The sequence below is a fragment of the Biomphalaria glabrata genome, chromosome 6, assembly GCF_947242115.1.
Source record: "Biomphalaria glabrata chromosome 6, xgBioGlab47.1, whole genome shotgun sequence".
NCBI lineage: Eukaryota > Metazoa > Mollusca > Gastropoda > Planorbidae > Biomphalaria > Biomphalaria glabrata.
Genome location: NC_074716.1, coordinates 8,699,048 through 8,718,358, shown reverse-complemented (window position 1 = coordinate 8,718,358; position 19,311 = coordinate 8,699,048). Strand labels below are relative to the sequence as shown.

The following is a 19,311-nucleotide window of genomic DNA, read 5'->3' as shown; positions in this document are numbered from 1 at the left end:
TTATGATAAAACTGCATGTTGACTCTCTAACTCTAGATTCTAGAATATTCTGGATCTAATATCTTCTACAAACGAAATGATCAGAAATATAATCTGGATCTAGAATTAGATCTAGCTACTAGACCTATAGATCAAATAATTAATATTTTAATCTAAAAATAATCTAAGAAATACTACTACTACTAGATCTAAAATCTAAATTGAGTCTAGTCTAGTAGATATCTTAGTAACTCTAGATCTAGAGATTTTAGATTATTATAATTATGATTAATTATAACTAGATATGGGTATTTAGATCTATACTCTAATAGTAGTAGATAATACTAGATCTAGATAGTAGATATAAGTATACTTATATAAATAATTATAATAGAAGTAGATGTAGATCTAGATATCTAGTCTAGATTTAGTTAATTTAGTATTAGATCTAGTATAGTGAAGACTATTATTAGTAGTATTATAGTCATTATAGATCTATCATCTATGCATCTTAGGTCTTAGTATAATAAGTAATCTTGTTATATTATAGACATCTAATTATCTAGATCTAATCTAGACTCTAATTCTAGAATTAGAATAGTTCAATAGTAGAATCTGAGTAATCTCTAAACTAATAGATCTCTAGAGTCTAATAAAGTCAAAGTAATATAGATTTCAATTAATAGATCTAGATTATTGACTTATAATTTTAAATTTACATTTAGATCTAAGACTACGACTAATAAGAGTTAGATTCTACTTAAGAGTAAGAGACTAAAATAATTAAATATACTAATATAGACTATTATGACTATACATCTAATAGTAGTAATAGACTAATACTAATAGACTAGACGTCACTAGACTGTAACTCTAGATCTATCTAGTAAAAAGTTTTAAAATAAAAAGAGTCGACATTTCTTTTAGATCTATAGTAAAGCAAAATTCTTTGCCTGCAGCTATACAGGAACACACTGGTGTTTAATAAAAAGCAGCAAAATGTAGATCTATAGAAGCAAGGAATTATCAGGATTTATCAAGCAGCGAAACTTGCTAGAAATATAATGAACACGTTTATTTTTCTCGCCTTTCAAATACCTTGAATTGGCGGGAATAGCGGCCATTATAGGGTAAAGATCAAAAGGCTTTCTAGTGACCTGTGCACACTCTAGTTTATTCTCCTGTGACGAAACGCGTCCCTTCGCAATACAGAACTGACCGGTGCGGAACTAACCCCCCCCCCCTCTTAACCACTAGTTAGCATTGTATAGCCCCTTTTACACTAAACTGACCAGGGTAGAACACAAACAATCTATTACACCAAGGTTAGATCCAACCCCCAAATCATAGGCCATAAACACACATCCCAAGTTATACCCAGACGTCGAAACAAACGTACGCAGCCGTTAAGTTCAGGAACATTAAAATTGAATGTTACGCCCCAAACGCCGAAACAAAAGCACGCAACCGTGAAGTCCAGGGACATTAAAATTTGGTGTCCACGTACATCCCTTTGAGTCGACACTCCTAACGCCCAGGGCTATTCAAATCGTTTCCGTCCGCTGTACCATCGAGCGATGGTCCAGCCTGATAATTGTTGCATGGTTCCGCTTTCATCCTCCCTCGCCCCCCCCCCCCCCCGGGTCGCGGGTTAAAGAAGTCAGGTGAATGAGCCCCAAATGAAAAGATTGGTCCAATTTAACAATTCTAAACTCAAAAGACTCGCTGGCCATTGGATCATCACTACTCTTAACATACCGTTCGGGAACCTATAAAAGCCGGAGACGAAAGTTTCAGGTTAATGCCATTCTAGATCAGAATCACTGAGAAGTCAGAAGACTCTCAAGTCAACGATTCATTTGGGAACTTGTGTAAGGCAAAGCGGGTGAGTTGGAAAAACTTTATCATTATTATTTAGTGTGTCTTCGCCTGTAACATTTACGTTCATGTATCATTACCATGTTAATACTTGTTTGCTTCCAAATATTATATTTGTAAATCTCTATGAACATGTGTTCCTTAATAACTCGTCAACGTTGACTGTATTCCCAACGGTGGACATCCACCTTACAATTTAGTTAATCCTAATATTTATTTATGAATTTGTTATTTATTCATATCCATATTCATCTGGACCTACTCGCGTCTAGATCATTTCTTACCTGTGCACATGTACCTGTATATGTGCACATATATATACATTATGATTATGCTTGTTTTGGTTATGCACATACTGTGCTGTTACCATGCATCCTTAGGCCCGAGAATCAGTCTCGCATGCCTACCCCACTATTTTCGGCCTGTATAATTATGTGCCCTTTTCTACCCCCCCCCCCCCTTTTCTTCTTGTCACAGTCCTCTGGTCACGAGTGACCGCGGACTTGTTTACCTGTGGGTCAATGAGGTCACAGGGGCTACAACCCTGTAATATGGTCTCCCTGCTTCCCTCCTCATTTATGCCCCTGCCTTGTACATTAATATGTGTATTCGTGATATTGTTATTATATCATTTGTATAGCAATTATTACCAGACTTAGGGAATTGTCGTTAACATGTATCTTAGTTAGTCTGAGGGAGACGCTCCTATCAAGGATGCGCCCCTCGCCAACCAGCCTGTATGGTTTAATAATTCAGGCTCCTCTCATGTCTCGTTTCATAGCCTCCTACACCAGGGCTGGCGTGTTTTGTTGCCTGAAGGCAGACCTCAGCAGCTCTCCACACATTCCCGTTGAGGGTGAGTCACTCATCACCCTCAAACCGAACCGAAGGCATTCCAGGCTGACGTCCCAGGACCGGTCTGCAACTACCGCAGGAGTAAGCCCACCGCGTGGCATCCTCATATTCATCACATTAGCGCCTGCCTACCTGCAGGGCACCAGCAACTGGCTACAACACAACGGAGCTTCAACTTATCCAACCCCGAAGGAGAACCTTGCATAACAGATAAGTGAGAGACAGCCGAATAAGCAAACCATACACGAATCTTTATGAGCAACATCCCAGTGATGATATTATCTTAAACGTCATCATAAAATCCTAAATCATTCTGTACATCCCCCCCCCCCACTCACTGAGTGTATTTCTTCTTAATTTATCTTTATTAAATACTTGTTCTTCCACAAAACCAATAAGCTTTGCGTTTTGCTTGTGCCTATCTATGTGCCTATATAACATCAACCAAATATTTACCACGTTGTGGCTCTAAGACTTTACCCCTAGGAGTCGCAGGCCATCGTCCCCATCGGGAAGTACAAACGGACCGATCGGCGGACTTATTCCACCACAACGGGGGTAAACTGTGACGCCTCGTCCGGGATCACAAAACCCTAACTCATTCAGCATAGGCACAAGGCAATAAGCAGAACGTTTAAAAATTTCCACCCACTAGACCCTATATATATATATATATATATATATTAATATCATAGAACTACATATTGCTCAGTATGGTTTGATTATGTCAATGCTGTATAGTATATTATATTAATTATATACTTGTTGTATCATATTTAGATAATAACACAGGTGAAGACATAATTAAATAAATATTCAGTTAGCCTCTCACCCGCTTCAGCTTCTAGCATATTTCCCCATCACCTCTATCCCACAAAAATGGCTGAAGGCACTAGATCAAAAGCCGAATCAGCTAAATCTATAAAAATTCGCGAGCTCAACGAGTTGGCAGACCAAATAGGCATCAGGCCTGAAGACAGGCCAACATTCATCCTAGCTAAATTCGAGGAGTGGGAAAAAGTTGAGAGGGAAAAAGAGAAAGAAGCTCACGCATTCCGTATGAAAGAAAAGGAAATAGAGTTAGAAAAATTAAAAGCTAACGACGAATCGCGCACAACAAATGCTGCCGATCAAAACTCCCCTAACTGTCAAACCCCTCACTTCAACTTAGAACCTTTCGATGAAACCAAAGAAAGTATAGAGACTTTCTTAGAAAGGTTTCAAAACGTGGCTACCAACAACCAGCTACCAGTTGGCAAATGGCCATTTAGAGTGTCACAAGCTCTTCGGGGTAAGGCCTACGAGGTGTATGCTAAGCTCCCCTCATCCAGTCAAAACGACTACTCAGCGCTCAAGAACGCACTGCTAGTCCAGTTCGACTTGACCGCCAGCTCCTACCACAAGAAATTTAGGAACTCTCGCCTCGAAAGGCGCGAGATGTATTCCAGTCTCTTTACTAGACTAGAGAAATACTTAGATAAATGGTTATCCTTAAGTCCCTTCACTCAAAATTATGAAGGCCTAAAAGAACTTATTCTGGTAGAACAGCTCCGCGAATGTATGGCCCCTGACCTTCGCATCTTCATAGATGAAAGCGGTGTCACAACACCACAAGAAATAGTCAGTTACTCTGTTAGATTTCTAGCAGCCCACAGGGAGCAGAAAACTAAAACATCAGACCAAAGCCCATCGATAGCGAAGGTAGATAAGCAGCCCGACCCTCCAAGTAGCAGCAATAACAATAACAACAAACAAACACGCCAGCCCAACAACCAAGCACCCCGCCTCCCCATTCCTCCCAACCCGCCGAGGCAGCAAAAGAAGTGGTGCAGCTTCCATAACTCTCCTACCCATGACTCCAGCGAGTGTCATAATAGAAGTCGCCCTTACTCAGCCCAACCACTGATGGTGATAACACAAGCAACTCCCATCCTAAACCCATCACCGAGTAACCATCCCCCTACAGTCGAAAAAGTATTAGTGAACGGAATATCCTCTAATTGCCTATACGATTCCGGGTGTTCCTTTTCGGCAATCGTCAGGAAATCATTGGTAAAGCCCCGCTACATTAGCAACAAATGGGTCACCATACAAGGCGCAGACTTGAACTCTCCCCCATTCACCCTTCCGATCGCCCGAATAAAGGTGAGATCTAGATATGTCAACGGTAGGATAGAGGCGGCCGTCATGGACAATCCATGCTTTGACCTAACGCTTGGTGACAAATACGTGTTCCTGGGAACTCCTACAGACCCGAGGTTCACTACCCCAGGGATCACTCCGGTGAACCCCAATGCAACTAACCCCTCGGTCCCTGAAACGGACCACATCAGCGCATTCCCTGTGATTACTGGAGCCCAGGCTCCACAGGATGGCGCAAGGGAAACCCTTAACTCTCTCCGCAGAGGATACAAGGAATCCCCACGAAGCTATTTATCGTCTGCAAAGATTCTCGTTCCCGTGAAAAGGGATAAGTCGAAAATCCATTGGCGCCCAATAGCTCGCAAACCGGGCCTCCCACAGCACCATTCGGGCGGGGAGGGAGGCGCACGAAGCCACGCGGCCCAGTCCCAGCGCTCCGGCCCTCAAACCCAGCAAACTGGCCAACCCAACTCCCAGGACTCTAAACAGAGCCGAGGAGTAAAGGCCGAGAAACCCATCAGCGGTTCTATCACGAAGAACGCTGACTCTAGCTGCGTGCCTGTTGTAACGCAGGTCGCCAATCTCAAAGCTATCGCCATCGAACGAGGCACCCACTCTGCCAGCGCACCTATCAACGCACAGGGCTCTGGCACTGCCACTACCATCCTTCCGCAGGACACTGGCATCGACAGCGTAATGGACATCGCATCCAGCGCCACAATGATTGCACCTGATATAGTGCGAGGCATCAAACCCCTTGGTGCCGCCTTCAACTCACGGTCCACCGCGACCCACCCCAGGCCACTCATCACGAGAAGCGCCTGTACAAACAGTTATGAGACAAGACAATGTCTCCCCCTCGAGCCGCCTGGTAAGGCATCTCTGTTCCCCACTTTACACATTTCTGCACCCCTCCTCAACGCCGAGGGCCTAAAACCGCATCCGCCCTTAAGCCACATAGATGAGCTACCCTCTAACTACGCTGAGGTCATTCTAAGTGAAAGCGACCCGCCACCCAGCCGACTATCCAACTTGCAAGTTAGCTCGGCTAATAAACGAGAAGACTGCAAAATCTGTCTAAAGTTTCTATGTGTAGTAGTCTTGTGGATGTTTCTTGCACATCACTATGGTTCAAACCCTAAAGCATCACAAGGGCCCTCACACGATGGTTCAACTCTCCATGTGCCTCCCAGACTAGTACTGGTGGCAACACTCATGCTCATTGCATTCTTGCTAGGCTATCTGTCTGCTAGAATAAGCTGGCCACACTTTTGCAGCAGGCGTAAGGTATTTCTCACCACGCCTAAATTCTCGAAGGGCCTTCAGCAGTTTCAACACAACGAAAACAAACCGAATGCCCAGTCCCGGCTACTACTATTTAGCCACTCTCCTGCCCGTAATGGCAGTCACAAAGAGGGAGTAACTCCCGCCTTCCTTGATTGGTGCACAATCGCGTCTGCCAATAAATCAGCCCTAGATCCTGTAGTGGAGTTTGTTATCCACCATAGCGTCCCAGCTCACGCTGGACCCGATGACGTTATCAGCGAATGCACGCTCCTACGTAGGGGCCCCGCTTGTCCCTCTATCATCTAGGCAACCTCTCACAGGTCAGTTCAGAATTTCGAATTTAATAATGCCTTTACAATGCATTATCTTTGGCGGAGGGGTGTGTGACGAAACGCGTCCCTTCGCAATACAGAACTGACCAGTGCGGAACTAACCCCCCCCCCCCCCCCTCTTAACCACTAGTTAGCATTGTATAGCCCCTTTTACACTAAACTGACCAGGGTAGAACACAAACAATCTATTACACCAAGGTTAGATCCAACCCCCAAATCATAGGCCATAAACACACATCCCAAGTTATACCCAGACGTCGAAACAAACGTACGCAGCCGTTAAGTTCAGGAACATTAAAATTGAATGTTACGCCCCAAACGCCGAAACAAAAGCACGCAACCGTGAAGTCCAGGGACATTAAAATTTGGTGTCCACGTACATCCCTTTGAGTCGACACTCCTAACGCCCAGGGCTATTCAAATCGTTTCCGTCCGCTGTACCATCGAGCGATGGTCCAGCCTGATAATTGTTGCATGGTTCCGCTTTCATCCTCCCTCGCCCCCCCCCCCGGGTCGCGGGTTAAAGAAGTCAGGTGAATGAGCCCCAAATGAAAAGATTGGTCCAATTTAACAATTCTAAACTCAAAAGACTCGCTGGCCATTGGATCATCACTACTCTTAACATACCGTTCGGGAACCTATAAAAGCCGGAGACGAAAGTTTCAGGTTAATGCCATTCTAGATCAGAATCACTGAGAAGTCAGAAGACTCTCAAGTCAACGATTCATTTGGGAACTTGTGTAAGGCAAAGCGGGTGAGTTGGAAAAACTTTATCATTATTATTTAGTGTGTCTTCGCCTGTAACATTTACGTTCATGTATCATTACCATGTTAATACTTGTTTGCTTCCAAATATTATATTTGTAAATCTCTATGAACATGTGTTCCTTAATAACTCGTCAACGTTGACTGTATTCCCAACGGTGGACATCCACCTTACAATTTAGTTAATCCTAATATTTATTTATGAATTTGTTATTTATTCATATCCATATTCATCTGGACCTACTCGCGTCTAGATCATTTCTTACCTGTGCACATGTACCTGTATATGTGCACATATATATACATTATGATTATGCTTGTTTTGGTTATGCACATACTGTGCTGTTACCATGCATCCTTAGGCCCGAGAATCAGTCTCGCATGCCTACCCCACTATTTTCGGCCTGTATAATTATGTGCCCTTTTCTACCCCCCCCCCCTTTTCTTCTTGTCACAGTCCTCTGGTCACGAGTGACCGCGGACTTGTTTACCTGTGGGTCAATGAGGTCACAGGGGCTACAACCCTGTAATATGGTCTCCCTGCTTCCCTCCTCATTTATGCCCCTGCCTTGTACATTAATATGTGTATTCGTGATATTGTTATTATATCATTTGTATAGCAATTATTACCAGACTTAGGGAATTGTCGTTAACATGTATCTTAGTTAGTCTGAGGGAGACGCTCCTATCAAGGATGCGCCCCTCGCCAACCAGCCTGTATGGTTTAATAATTCAGGCTCCTCTCATGTCTCGTTTCATAGCCTCCTACACCAGGGCTGGCGTGTTTTGTTGCCTGAAGGCAGACCTCAGCAGCTCTCCACACATTCCCGTTGAGGGTGAGTCACTCATCACCCTCAAACCGAACCGAAGGCATTCCAGGCTGACGTCCCAGGACCGGTCTGCAACTACCGCAGGAGTAAGCCCACCGCGTGGCATCCTCATATTCATCACATTAGCGCCTGCCTACCTGCAGGGCACCAGCAACTGGCTACAACACAACGGAGCTTCAACTTATCCAACCCCGAAGGAGAACCTTGCATAACAGATAAGTGAGAGACAGCCGAATAAGCAAACCATACACGAATCTTTATGAGCAACATCCCAGTGATGATATTATCTTAAACGTCATCATAAAATCCTAAATCATTCTGTACATCCCCCCCCCCACTCACTGAGTGTATTTCTTCTTAATTTATCTTTATTAAATACTTGTTCTTCCACAAAACCAATAAGCTTTGCGTTTTGCTTGTGCCTATCTATGTGCCTATATAACATCAACCAAATATTTACCACGTTGTGGCTCTAAGACTTTACCCCTAGGAGTCGCAGGCCATCGTCCCCATCGGGAAGTACAAACGGACCGATCGGCGGACTTATTCCACCACATCTCCTCTCTATTATTCATTATATATATTCTCCAAATTACATAGATCTAAATATTTATTGGTATGTATGTTAAAAAAGTTTGTAATTAAACTTTTTAGTTAGTAACTAAAAAAAAAAATTAAACTAAGATTTTAACTAAACTTTTTTTTTTAATTTAAACTTTGGCCTTAACTAATTTTTTTTAGTTAAACTAAAAGTTAGCAGCTTTTTAGTTAACTTTCGCCCATCACTAGTCACTGATGACGGCCTCTTCGTGGAACGGCGTGGAGGACTTTTTGGACTGGGGTGCGGCTTATTTGTTCCATCCCTACCCTGAGTGAGATTGTTTTTTAATGTAACATGCATTAGTTATTAAGAGAAAAACAATCGCTTTATAAGTTGTATAAAGGAAGCATTGTCTTTTTAAAAAAGGTATTTTAATTCGATTTTTTCATAAAAATGCACCAATTCTAGAACAATTACGTAAATGTAAGGGAGGCAATGTTACAATATGTTAACAAAGAAAGACCATTTTTTTGTGTATTTTCAGTATCACTAAGTCAAATAAATGTAATAAATGTATTGAAAATGTTCTAAACAAATATAAATATTAGTTAAAGGTGTTATTTCTGGTCAGCTAGCTGCTAAAATTAAAAGAAAACATTTATGTTTGTTTATAAAGGCTAATAATGCGCTTTGTACCTAAATATCACGCACATTTTTAAATGGACTTTTTATCCAGCGACTTTCGTGCAGTAGCGAAATACTGTGGTCTATAGAGAACAAACACTAATTCCTTAAAAAATTTCAATTAAATTTTTTTTTTGTTGTTTAATGTTCCCATCAGAATAAAAGAGGCTTATTTTTTGTGCGTTTTGTCGGTCGGTCGGTCTGTTCGTCACGGATAAAAAAAAATATAAAAGAAAAAAAAAAAAAATTATAAGCTATTGAAAATCTGATTTACCCTTTAATATTCCTCCCGTAACATCTTAATAGTTTTAAGTATCTATGATTGATTGATTGTTCCGAATGTTTTGTGAAAAACTAATCAATGCTAACGAATGTTTGTTTGCTCTTCTAACCTATATTACATTTAATTTCCATGCTTAAACGTTGCAAAAACACATTATCAATATTATGTTGTTCCGTTTTTTTTTTGTAAATAGCATATAAATGCTAAATCAAATCTCTATATTGACTGTAAAATTAACTGTAAACATGTTCCGGATATTGTTTTATAAAAAAAATGAATTATGTCAAATGATTTTTTAAAATCGCATAATTGACTAATATTACACTTATATTCTTTGACGATAAGTTACTATAGTTTATTATCGATATCAAATTGTTCCGTACTTTCATCTTTAAACAAATGTTTAAAATATCGATAATAGGATTTTAAAAAAGAAAGTAATTTACTAGAAACGATTATTGAAAATCACTTTTTAGACTTATTTTACATTGAATTTTCTTGCTGAAACATAGCAAAAGCTTTTTAATCGATAAAGAATCTTCTGGATTTTCTTTTGAAAAGAAATCGACCTACATTACTTACATTTTCTTACAAATAGTCCGAAATTTCCGAATTTTATATGAAAAATCTACTAACGCCAAATAACTGTTGGAAATCCCTCTTCTAATTATTAAACCAAAAAATCTTCGCATTTACGAAAAAAATGTTGTTCTGGATTTTTTACAAAAAATATTTTAACTCTATTTTTATGTAAAATATCACTTCTCTCTTGAAGTCAGAAGTTTTGTTTAGGTAGATCTACTTCCTCATTCTGGTTCTATTTAAATGAAAATGCCAATAGCTCTGTTGTTCATCATCATCATCATCAAACTCCATTTGAGTGAGGTCTTGAGATGCTTAAATCTTCTCTTGCAAAAGCCCTGGACAGAAACCCTGCTGTCTTGCTTAGTGCATACACGTCACCATACAGGTCGAGAATTTTTGGTTTCCCAGACCTGTCAAGACGGAGATCAGCAAGTCTGGGGCAATCAAACAGAATATGAGGCACTGTTTCCTCTTCTTCCTCGCAGCGGGGGCACCGTGAATGGAAATCTGGCCATAACCGTGAGAAATATGAACCTACAAGACAGTGGTCTGTCCTGCATTGTGCTATAATAGCTTGCTCAGGCCTGGACAGCCCCCACCACGGGGAAGTGCGGTCAGGGCGCGTCATGCGCTCCCAGACTCCACAGGCTTTTTGGGAATTGTCCCAGCACTCAAACCACTTTTCCATTTGTTTTTTTTTATTATAGCCAGAGCATGATGAAAACTTACAGCCTGTTCAGTTGGTGGAATTCGCCCTCCCTGGTGGGCCAAGGAATCTGCAATAGTGTTGCCAGTCACACCTATGTGACTCGGTGCCCACTGCATTATTACAGGGGTGGCATAGTGCTGCTTTATGTTGTGTGAGGCCATGATGACAGTGTCGATTATTGGTGGGGGGGGGGGGGCATGGTTCAGGGCTTTGCAAAGCCAGTAGTACAGATTTTGAGTCAGTGACAACAACAATCTGTGTTGCCCTCAAATGTCCCTCGCCGATTTGAGAGTCAATGATCTTTAAGGCTTCACAGACTGCCATGGTCTCCACATCAAAGCTGGAAACACTAACACATGAGATAATTCTTTGTTAATTCTCATGATTTTGGTACACTTACAATAAAAGTTTGTTGACCTGATAAGTTTCGTCTGCAGACTATTAAAGAAACCTAAGTAGATAGATAGATAGATAGATAGATAGATAGATAGATAGATAGATAGATAGATAGATAGATAGATTAGATAGATTAGATAGATAGATAGATTAGATAGATTAGATAGATTAGATAGATTAGATAGATAGATAGATAGATAGATAGATAGATAGATAGATAGATAGATAGATAGATAGATTAGATAGTTTAGATAGATAGATAGATAGATAGATAGATTAGATAGATTAGATAGATAGATAGATAGATAGATAGATAGATAGATAGATAGATAGATAGATAGATAGATAGATAGATAGATAGTTAGATAGATAGATAGATAGATAGATAGATAGATAGATAGATAGATAGATAGATAGATTAGACAGACAGACAGACAAAGACAGACAAAGACGGGCAGACAGAAAGACAGACAGACAGACAGATAGACAGATAAATAGATAGATAGATAGATAGATAGATAGATAGATAGATAGATAGATAGATAGATAGATAGATAGATAGATAGATTTGTAACTAATTAAGCTAGAAAAAAAAACAAATATAAATGATAATGTATTTTAAATGACACAATTTTTATTAATATAAGCACCATCTAGAGATCACATCTATAAAAGTATATTTTACAAATTTTGCTTACTGTAAAAGCATTTGTCTAGCGACATATGTACTTCTAGATTTAGACAATACACAGAAAAAAGATAAATAAACCAAAGCCAACATAAATATGGTGTCAAAGGAGGAGAAAGTGTGATATAGAGAGGAGTATACACATACCATGCAAAATCTAAAAGCCAATATGAAAAGCACCAAAAATAAAACAATAAATATATAAAGATAAATATATCTTTGTAGCAGACGGGATTATACAATATAATAACAGTTATTGGATCAACAATAGGAATCCAAGCATCCAAATACGCGACCACTATATCCGCAGTGTTTTAAAACTAAGGATGAATTTTAGTACTAAATTGTTAAGGTATGATCGGCATTGAAATATTTTTTTTTATTAAAGACGGTTATATTGTTGAAAATGGATACGTTAATAACAACTTCCACTGTTATGTGGAATTTTCAATAAAGATGTATAAAATATTGATAAATTATAAATTTTTTTTTCAAATCATATACTTTTTTTTTTAGTTTGTTAGTACTACAGAATCAAATATATTTATTTGTTCTTTAAAACACAGTAATTTTTATTATTTAGATGGCGACTAAAAACTTTCAATGGATCATCAGAATTTTGAATTATAATTGAATTTAAAATCTACCACAATCTTCTTCTTTTCATTCAACTATTTTCATAATCTTCATTACATCTCCCCCAGACTTCTCCATTTTACTTACTTTTCTTTTTCTCTTTTACTTTTTCATTTTGTAAACATTTCTTCTGTAGTTAAAATGCTAACAAACAGAATATTGCTGGGATGAACTGACGAGATTCACAATTATAGTTGAATTTAGTTAAACCAATAAACCAATAGAAATTCAAAATATACATCATTGCAAAGACATGCTCGCCGAAAACAAAGCGAAATAAGTACATAGAGAAAGAAGAAAATGTATAGAAAATTCCTTGTTGGTCATCACTGTAATTATCAGAGATATATCCAAGCAAGGAAAGTATCGGTTATTTTGTTAATGGATGAAATAAATAAATAAATACTTAAGAACTGATTAAGTCTACATTAGAGATTATATTAACAAGGTTAGAAAAATGAATGAAATGTGTTCTGATATTTACTATAATGCATAAATAAATTGATAATACTTCTATATATGAAAGAGTAAATAAATGCTTAACTTATCGTGCTAGGCTGATAGGTTATATAAAGTCTGTTAATCACATGCTTAGAATATAAATAAATAAATTTGAAAATTATAAAGATGTAATGTTATATGAGATTTTGACTCATCTTATATTATCTTATATAGACGTTACTTCAAAAGAGAACAGAATTATGATTATGATTATAATGATAGGTATAATACAATAGTATACTAAAATGAAGTAGATTTAATATTTTGACTATGCAAGAAATAGGTCTATAGTTTTGAAACTTTAGTGTTGCCTTATACACAATCAATCCAATCAATACTTTCGTTCTTACTCTAAAGTAAATTCAATTATTGTTTTATCCCAACATGGATGTAGGACCTGAATCGAGGTTATAGGTGCACGCACGATCGTATTATCAACAGTTGCTTACTCTTTATCAACTCAGGTGACCTCCCCTGTGGTCTTTGCTCATTTGGACAGACAATTAAAATGTTAATATTTTGCATAAAACCATAAAATGTTTATATTTTGCATAAAACCATAAAACCGAGATAAATTTGCTATATATTGATTACATGACACGAACGGGTGTCGCATATGAACAGTATCCACGCCACAGAAAAAAGGTCCCAGATACTATGGGAGGGACAAGTCCGCATGTCTGAAAAGCGCCTTTGCAAACGACTTTTTATGCGGGGGAGCTGTGTGCTGGAGCGCTCTCTCAGGAGGCGTCAACCCAAGCGATATAAAGGCACCCCCAAGAGCTCTTGATCGCTCCTCCTGACGTGAAGCCATGAGTGTCGGAGTTTTCCAGACATGAGGCAAGGAGATCAGCCAACACCAAAGAAAGCAGATTACAAAAAAAAAAAAGGTGAGAAAAGAAGCAAGCATATCAGCAACAGATCCAACCTAACCTTGTCCTGTAGGAGGCCGGCTTTTCAAAGCTAGGATCGGGCTCTTAGCTATCTTCGAGCTCATATGAATGAGAAACGTGCTAGTTTTTTGACAATGAAGGAGCAGATATATAAATATGAATTAAAAGCTCACACTCTCCCTACAATTATTTCATAGATGTAAAGCGCTCTGCTGATACGTACCACAACATTTTGGTAATTTAAAAAATTGCCGTAAGACTATTGAAGCGTGGTCGAGAGGCTAAGCACGCTTTAACTTGGCTACCTACGAAGGGGACTGGAGGTTCGACACCCGACTCGAGCATAAATGTGTTTACCGATCGCGCAAAGACGGAAAACCTTCTCCCAGATACCCCCCTCCCCCCCGTCCACAAATGAGATTGGAACATTGCGCTCTGAGCATGTTATAAGCATGAAAGTAGCGCTAAATAAAGCTCTAATTTGTATAATCTCCCATAATGCCTTGTCTTTTTAGTCTTCACATCGTATGAAATTTTGTCTTGTCGTATTTCATTTTTTTTTTTTTTAATTTCATTTCAAATTAGAACATTTTGATTGGTTCATCTCTTGAGGCCGCACGGTAAAAACCGTTTTTATATTCAATAAATCTAAGGCTTACGTTTTACTGGATTTGGAAAGTCAACGCAGTGTCTGTGTCAGCTTAATAAAACGAATTAAAAAGACACATGAAATCTCACTACATGAAGGTTACGTGCGCCTCACTAGGAGGGGAAAAAAAGTAGGACAAAAAAATCACTCTGACAAATTCAAAAAATGCGTATAAAATCCAACAAATTAAGAAATTGACATGAAAAAAAAAAGTGGTTGTTGTGTTTTACGCGAGGCATATCACATCACATGTTCCTGATATTGAAACGACTTCGACATCAGAGCTGCCACACTAGCTTCGGCCCGGCTTTAGAAAGAGACACGTTTTATTAATAGAGGAAAATTCAAGACGAAAAACATGGACGGTATTACATTGTACACATGATTTTCTAGAGTGAATACATCACATCTGCTGTGGCACGTGAGATAAAGTATCGAGTGACAGCCATAAAGTGTAAGACATAAATGTACAATAGGACTCAATAAGCTTTTTTGGATAAAGCGTTTGCATATATATAAAATATTTACACACAAAAACTAGAAATAACTTAGGTCTGTATTTAATTATCTTGCCAATAAATAGAATACACGAAAAGAAAAGCTATTAAAACGCTAAATAGTTTTAGCAGCTTCAATGTCTTTACATAAGAAAACATTTTTGTGCAGATATTAAATTGTAATATGATCCATTGTTGTCGAACTAAATTTCCGATAGTTTGGACAAATAAAAATTATCTTATCTTTTCTTATGTATATAGTTAGCTCATTGTCTTCAAAAACTAGTATTCTTATATTTGCTTTATTAAACGTGTTTATCGACGAAGTCTACAAAACATTTATACACTGTGCTTCCTTTTGCTGATATCTGATATCAACTTCTGACGATATTGTAAATTGTAATTATAACAAAAGACAACCTTAAAACATTTTTTTTCTTGTAACAGCAAATAAGATCACTTTAAAATAATGAACACCTCGTCACTTGGGTACGCTGTTGCATTGAGCGAGAGTGATAATGCAAATAAAAATAAAATACATCAACACCAAACAAAAAAACAACAACATTACCACTAAAACATTTCCACTAAAACATTACCGCTAAAACATTACATTACCACTAAAACATTACCACTAAAACATTACCACTAAAACATTACAAATAAAACATTACCACTAAAACATTACCACTAAAACATTTCCACTAAAACATTACAAATAAAACATTACCACTAAAACATTACCACTAAAACATTTCCACTAAAACATTACCGCTAAAACATTACATTACCACTAAAACATTACCACTAAAACATTACCACTAAAACATTACAAATAAAACATTACCACTAAAACATTACCACTAAAACATTTCCACTAAAACATTACAAATAAAACATTACCACTAAAACATTACCACTAAAACATTACCACTAAAACATTTCCACTAAAACATTACATTACCACTAAAACATTACCAGCCAATACACGTTAACGATCAATACAATGGTCGCTTAAACGACATCAACGAAATACGTTCGTTGTTATCTAAGCTCAAAACTTAAAGATATTTTTTACGCAAAGTTTTAAAACTATAAATAGGTAATACAAATTTGTAACAGGAACTTAACACAAAGAAAACAATATTAATTCAGAAATATGACTCATATCTTTTCACGTCTCTATATATAATCTCTTCTCTCTCTCTCTCTCCAACTTTCACTTCGGCATCTATTCAACCGACTCACCCCAAACACCCGCTCCCTTATGGTTACATTATAATCAAACGCGCATACATTATATAACAATTCCAGGCTAACTTAAACTTCAGCACGCTATTATATATTTAAGGTAAACATACCTTTTTTTATATAGAGATGTACTTATTCAGTAGAAGATTACGTTACTGAAAACGATTAAGACTTAAGACACTTTCAGTTTGAAGCTTTGTTTATTTATATATAAAAGTTATATTTAAGTTTCTTTTAAATAATTTTAAAAAAACTTAGATACTTTTTACAAAGCCGACTGTTGAATTAGTCCCTCTGAGGACACTTAGTCCTAAGTGAACTTTTTTTTATGCATTCACAAAAAAACGATCATGTAAACATTCACAAAGATACCACCTTCTTCCCTACCCCTTTCACAGCTGGTCCATAAAGCTGTTACGTATGTATGGATTTATACGTAAAATATATACATTGTCTAGCAGTTGTCCACTATTGCACTTAGAAAAAAACGTAAAACTTAAAATTTCAACATATTGAGGAAAGTAATATAGAGTTGCATTGAGAAGCACAATTGGTAACATATTCGGTTTGTTTTTTCTTTCTTGACTGCTTACTGCTTAAAATTCATGACTCAGTAATTCGGAGTTTTTAATGTCATCTTTATAATGAAGTCATCCAGATATACTTTTCTAGCACGCCTTTCATGGCGGGTGCGGTTGCGTCATAGTTGCCAACCATCGCTTGCATGACCAACAGGTTAAAAAAAGAGTACTTTTAAAAATGTACGTTAAGTAGTAATACTATGCCAAAAAAAATAGTAAAAAAAAAATGTATAATAATTAATTTCCGATTAACTAATTGGTTGATCCGGGATTGATTCACCTGTTGTCATCGAACATGAGCTTGTATGAACAATTAGACGACGACTGGATGAGTAGCAGTGGTCGAAATAAAGATTGCGAAAATTCAAACTGAACAAGAAGTAAACTGAGTCACCTAATTATAAGCGTTGTAAAAACAAGAAAAATTGTGTCTGTCGTTTTTTTCTTCTTTTAATTTCTTTTAATACAGTGGAATGAATCAGTAAAAAAGTTCATCCTTGTAGACTGGGATGTGGCCTGACCGTATTGATATAGTTACGTTCAGTCTGGCACAATAGCAAGTAAAAGAATCACATACATTCTTTTATAGCTCAATAAGAAACTAGCTTTTATACAAATCCAGCATTAGGCTAAAATGAACACATTTTGGGCTGTTCATAAAAAAGGGGTGTATACTATTTACTGTTTCAATCATTGCTCATAAATTGCAGAATTGTTTTTGTTGTTGTTATTTTTTTGTTACAGTTCTTATTTTTAGTTGAATGAATCAATATTATAGGAGTAACAAGGACCTTAGGACGTAGCGCTGGCCTTATAAGTTTACGTCAGCATTATGACGCAACATAGACTTTATGGACTTTACGACATAACATTGAGTGATGAAAGCATTAGAACATGGAAAAGTAAAAAAAGAAATAACATGCAAATAAAGATGTAATAATTCCTATCAGCTATAAGACAGATGCATGCATACACATGCACGAGCTATAAAATCTGCCGCTCCAAAATTGGCTTGATCTGTCATTCCAGATTCTGCCCCATCTCAAGACGTAACCAAAACCAGCGACTCATCTGGGCGCATCCATTGTCTTCCGAGACAAAAGGATATGTATATATAATTCCATTATAGCCTTGATAGATCAGCTTCCTTACCTTTTCAAATTAGAATTAAGCCTCATTGATTGATCCACATTCCTAGCAGATCGGACTCGAAGGTTTAAAATATTGTATGCAAGCATTTTCTTAGAGAATACTTGTAAGCTTCGCTGTATTACCAAATTGTTTACAGCGCGTTTCTGTTATTTGTTTTTGTTGTACATTTATAAATATATCCATCAGGAACATACAAGCTCTGCTTTATAAATTCTATGCTGTAATGAAACTGCTAAATAATCTTTTTTATATGTTAATTATTTCCTTATTTTCCTCGAGGATGTAGAAATAAAACACTATTTTTGCGTTTTATCGACAACAAAAGTTGTTTTCCGAATCCATTTATTTTTCTAGCATATTGTATTTTAACAAACACCATATTGTTCTGTACACAAATTAGAATTCATGAAAACTGCAGTCCCACTTAAAGACATCAACTTTTTTTTGACAGTGTAAAAAATAAACCCGTCTTTAACGTTTCAGTATCTTCATAATCACAATTTTGTTTAGAGTAAGAAAGTTTTTTTCTCTTTTTTTTTTATTTTTATTTTTTTTTTTTTTTTTTCACGTTTTGGACGCCTCTTTAGGAATAAGATTTTTACGTCCTAGTTTAATCTTGTGCTGGACGGCTGGAGATGGCAGCTGGCTGGGTTCAAACCCGAGACCATCGTCACGATAGTATGAAGCACGTACCACATGACCGGGCAGCCAATTAGATCTAGTGAAGGACTGGCGCAGTATGTGACTTCCAAAAACTATTGGTATGAGGTATAAAAAAAAGGAACAAGCCACAACTTTTCGATGAACCATCAACTTCACCATTACTAGCTAGATACTCCTCAGTCGACTTCTTCTTCTTTTCATTTAGACTTTGGAATGACGTTTAGGCGAAGAATGTCGTGACGGTTCCTAGAATTCGACTTCTGCAATTCGGGCAATGAGATAACTGGTTAGCACACTCTTCACACGCGTACAAGTCACCACAAGGGAGGAACAGGGACTTGCTTGGCCGCTGTCTACATACCTTACAATTCATCAATTCTTTCAAGTTAGTATTCTCCTTCTTCAAAAGTTTAGATTCAGTACTCTGTGACCCTTGACATAAATAAAAAAAAATAAAAAATAAGAACAACTTGAAGAGAAAACAATCATTTGAAATCTTGTCTTTGTTTATTATGTTTTTATTTCTGATTGATT

The 19,311-nt window shown here is 37.5% G+C and overlaps 2 protein-coding genes across 8 annotated transcripts in view; one reads left to right on the top strand and one right to left on the bottom strand.

Moving 5' to 3' along the window:
• The first annotated feature begins 431 nt into the window (after nucleotides 1-431).
• On the top strand, nucleotides 432-11,045 carry LOC129926904 (uncharacterized). 2 transcript variants are annotated; one of them, XR_008778598.1, is made up of 2 exons: nucleotides 432-7,227; nucleotides 8,000-11,045. XR_008778598.1 is itself a non-coding variant. In XM_056033443.1 (2 exons), the coding sequence occupies exon 2, from the start codon at nucleotides 3,592-3,594 to the stop codon at nucleotides 6,445-6,447; it is 2,856 nt and encodes a 951-aa protein (XP_055889418.1). In that variant the 5' UTR covers nucleotides 432-1,864; nucleotides 2,639-3,591; the 3' UTR covers nucleotides 6,448-11,045. The 2 variants fall into 2 exon arrangements, 1 of the variants encoding a protein (XP_055889418.1); XM_056033443.1 differs by having other exon boundaries at nucleotides 432-1,864; nucleotides 2,639-11,045.
• An 833-nt stretch (nucleotides 11,046-11,878) lies between these two features.
• The window catches only part of LOC106078879 (uncharacterized), a 43,861-nt gene continuing 36,428 nt past the window's right edge, over nucleotides 11,879-19,311 (bottom strand). For 5 of the 6 annotated variants that reach the window (XM_056033438.1, XM_056033441.1, XM_056033442.1 and 2 more), the window contains one exon: nucleotides 11,879-19,209. In XM_056033438.1, coding sequence (XP_055889413.1) covers nucleotides 18,998-19,209 — 212 coding nt within the window. In that variant the 3' untranslated portion in view covers nucleotides 11,879-18,997. The remainder of the gene's footprint in view (nucleotides 19,210-19,311) is intronic. The other variant, XR_008778597.1, reaches the window with a different exon arrangement.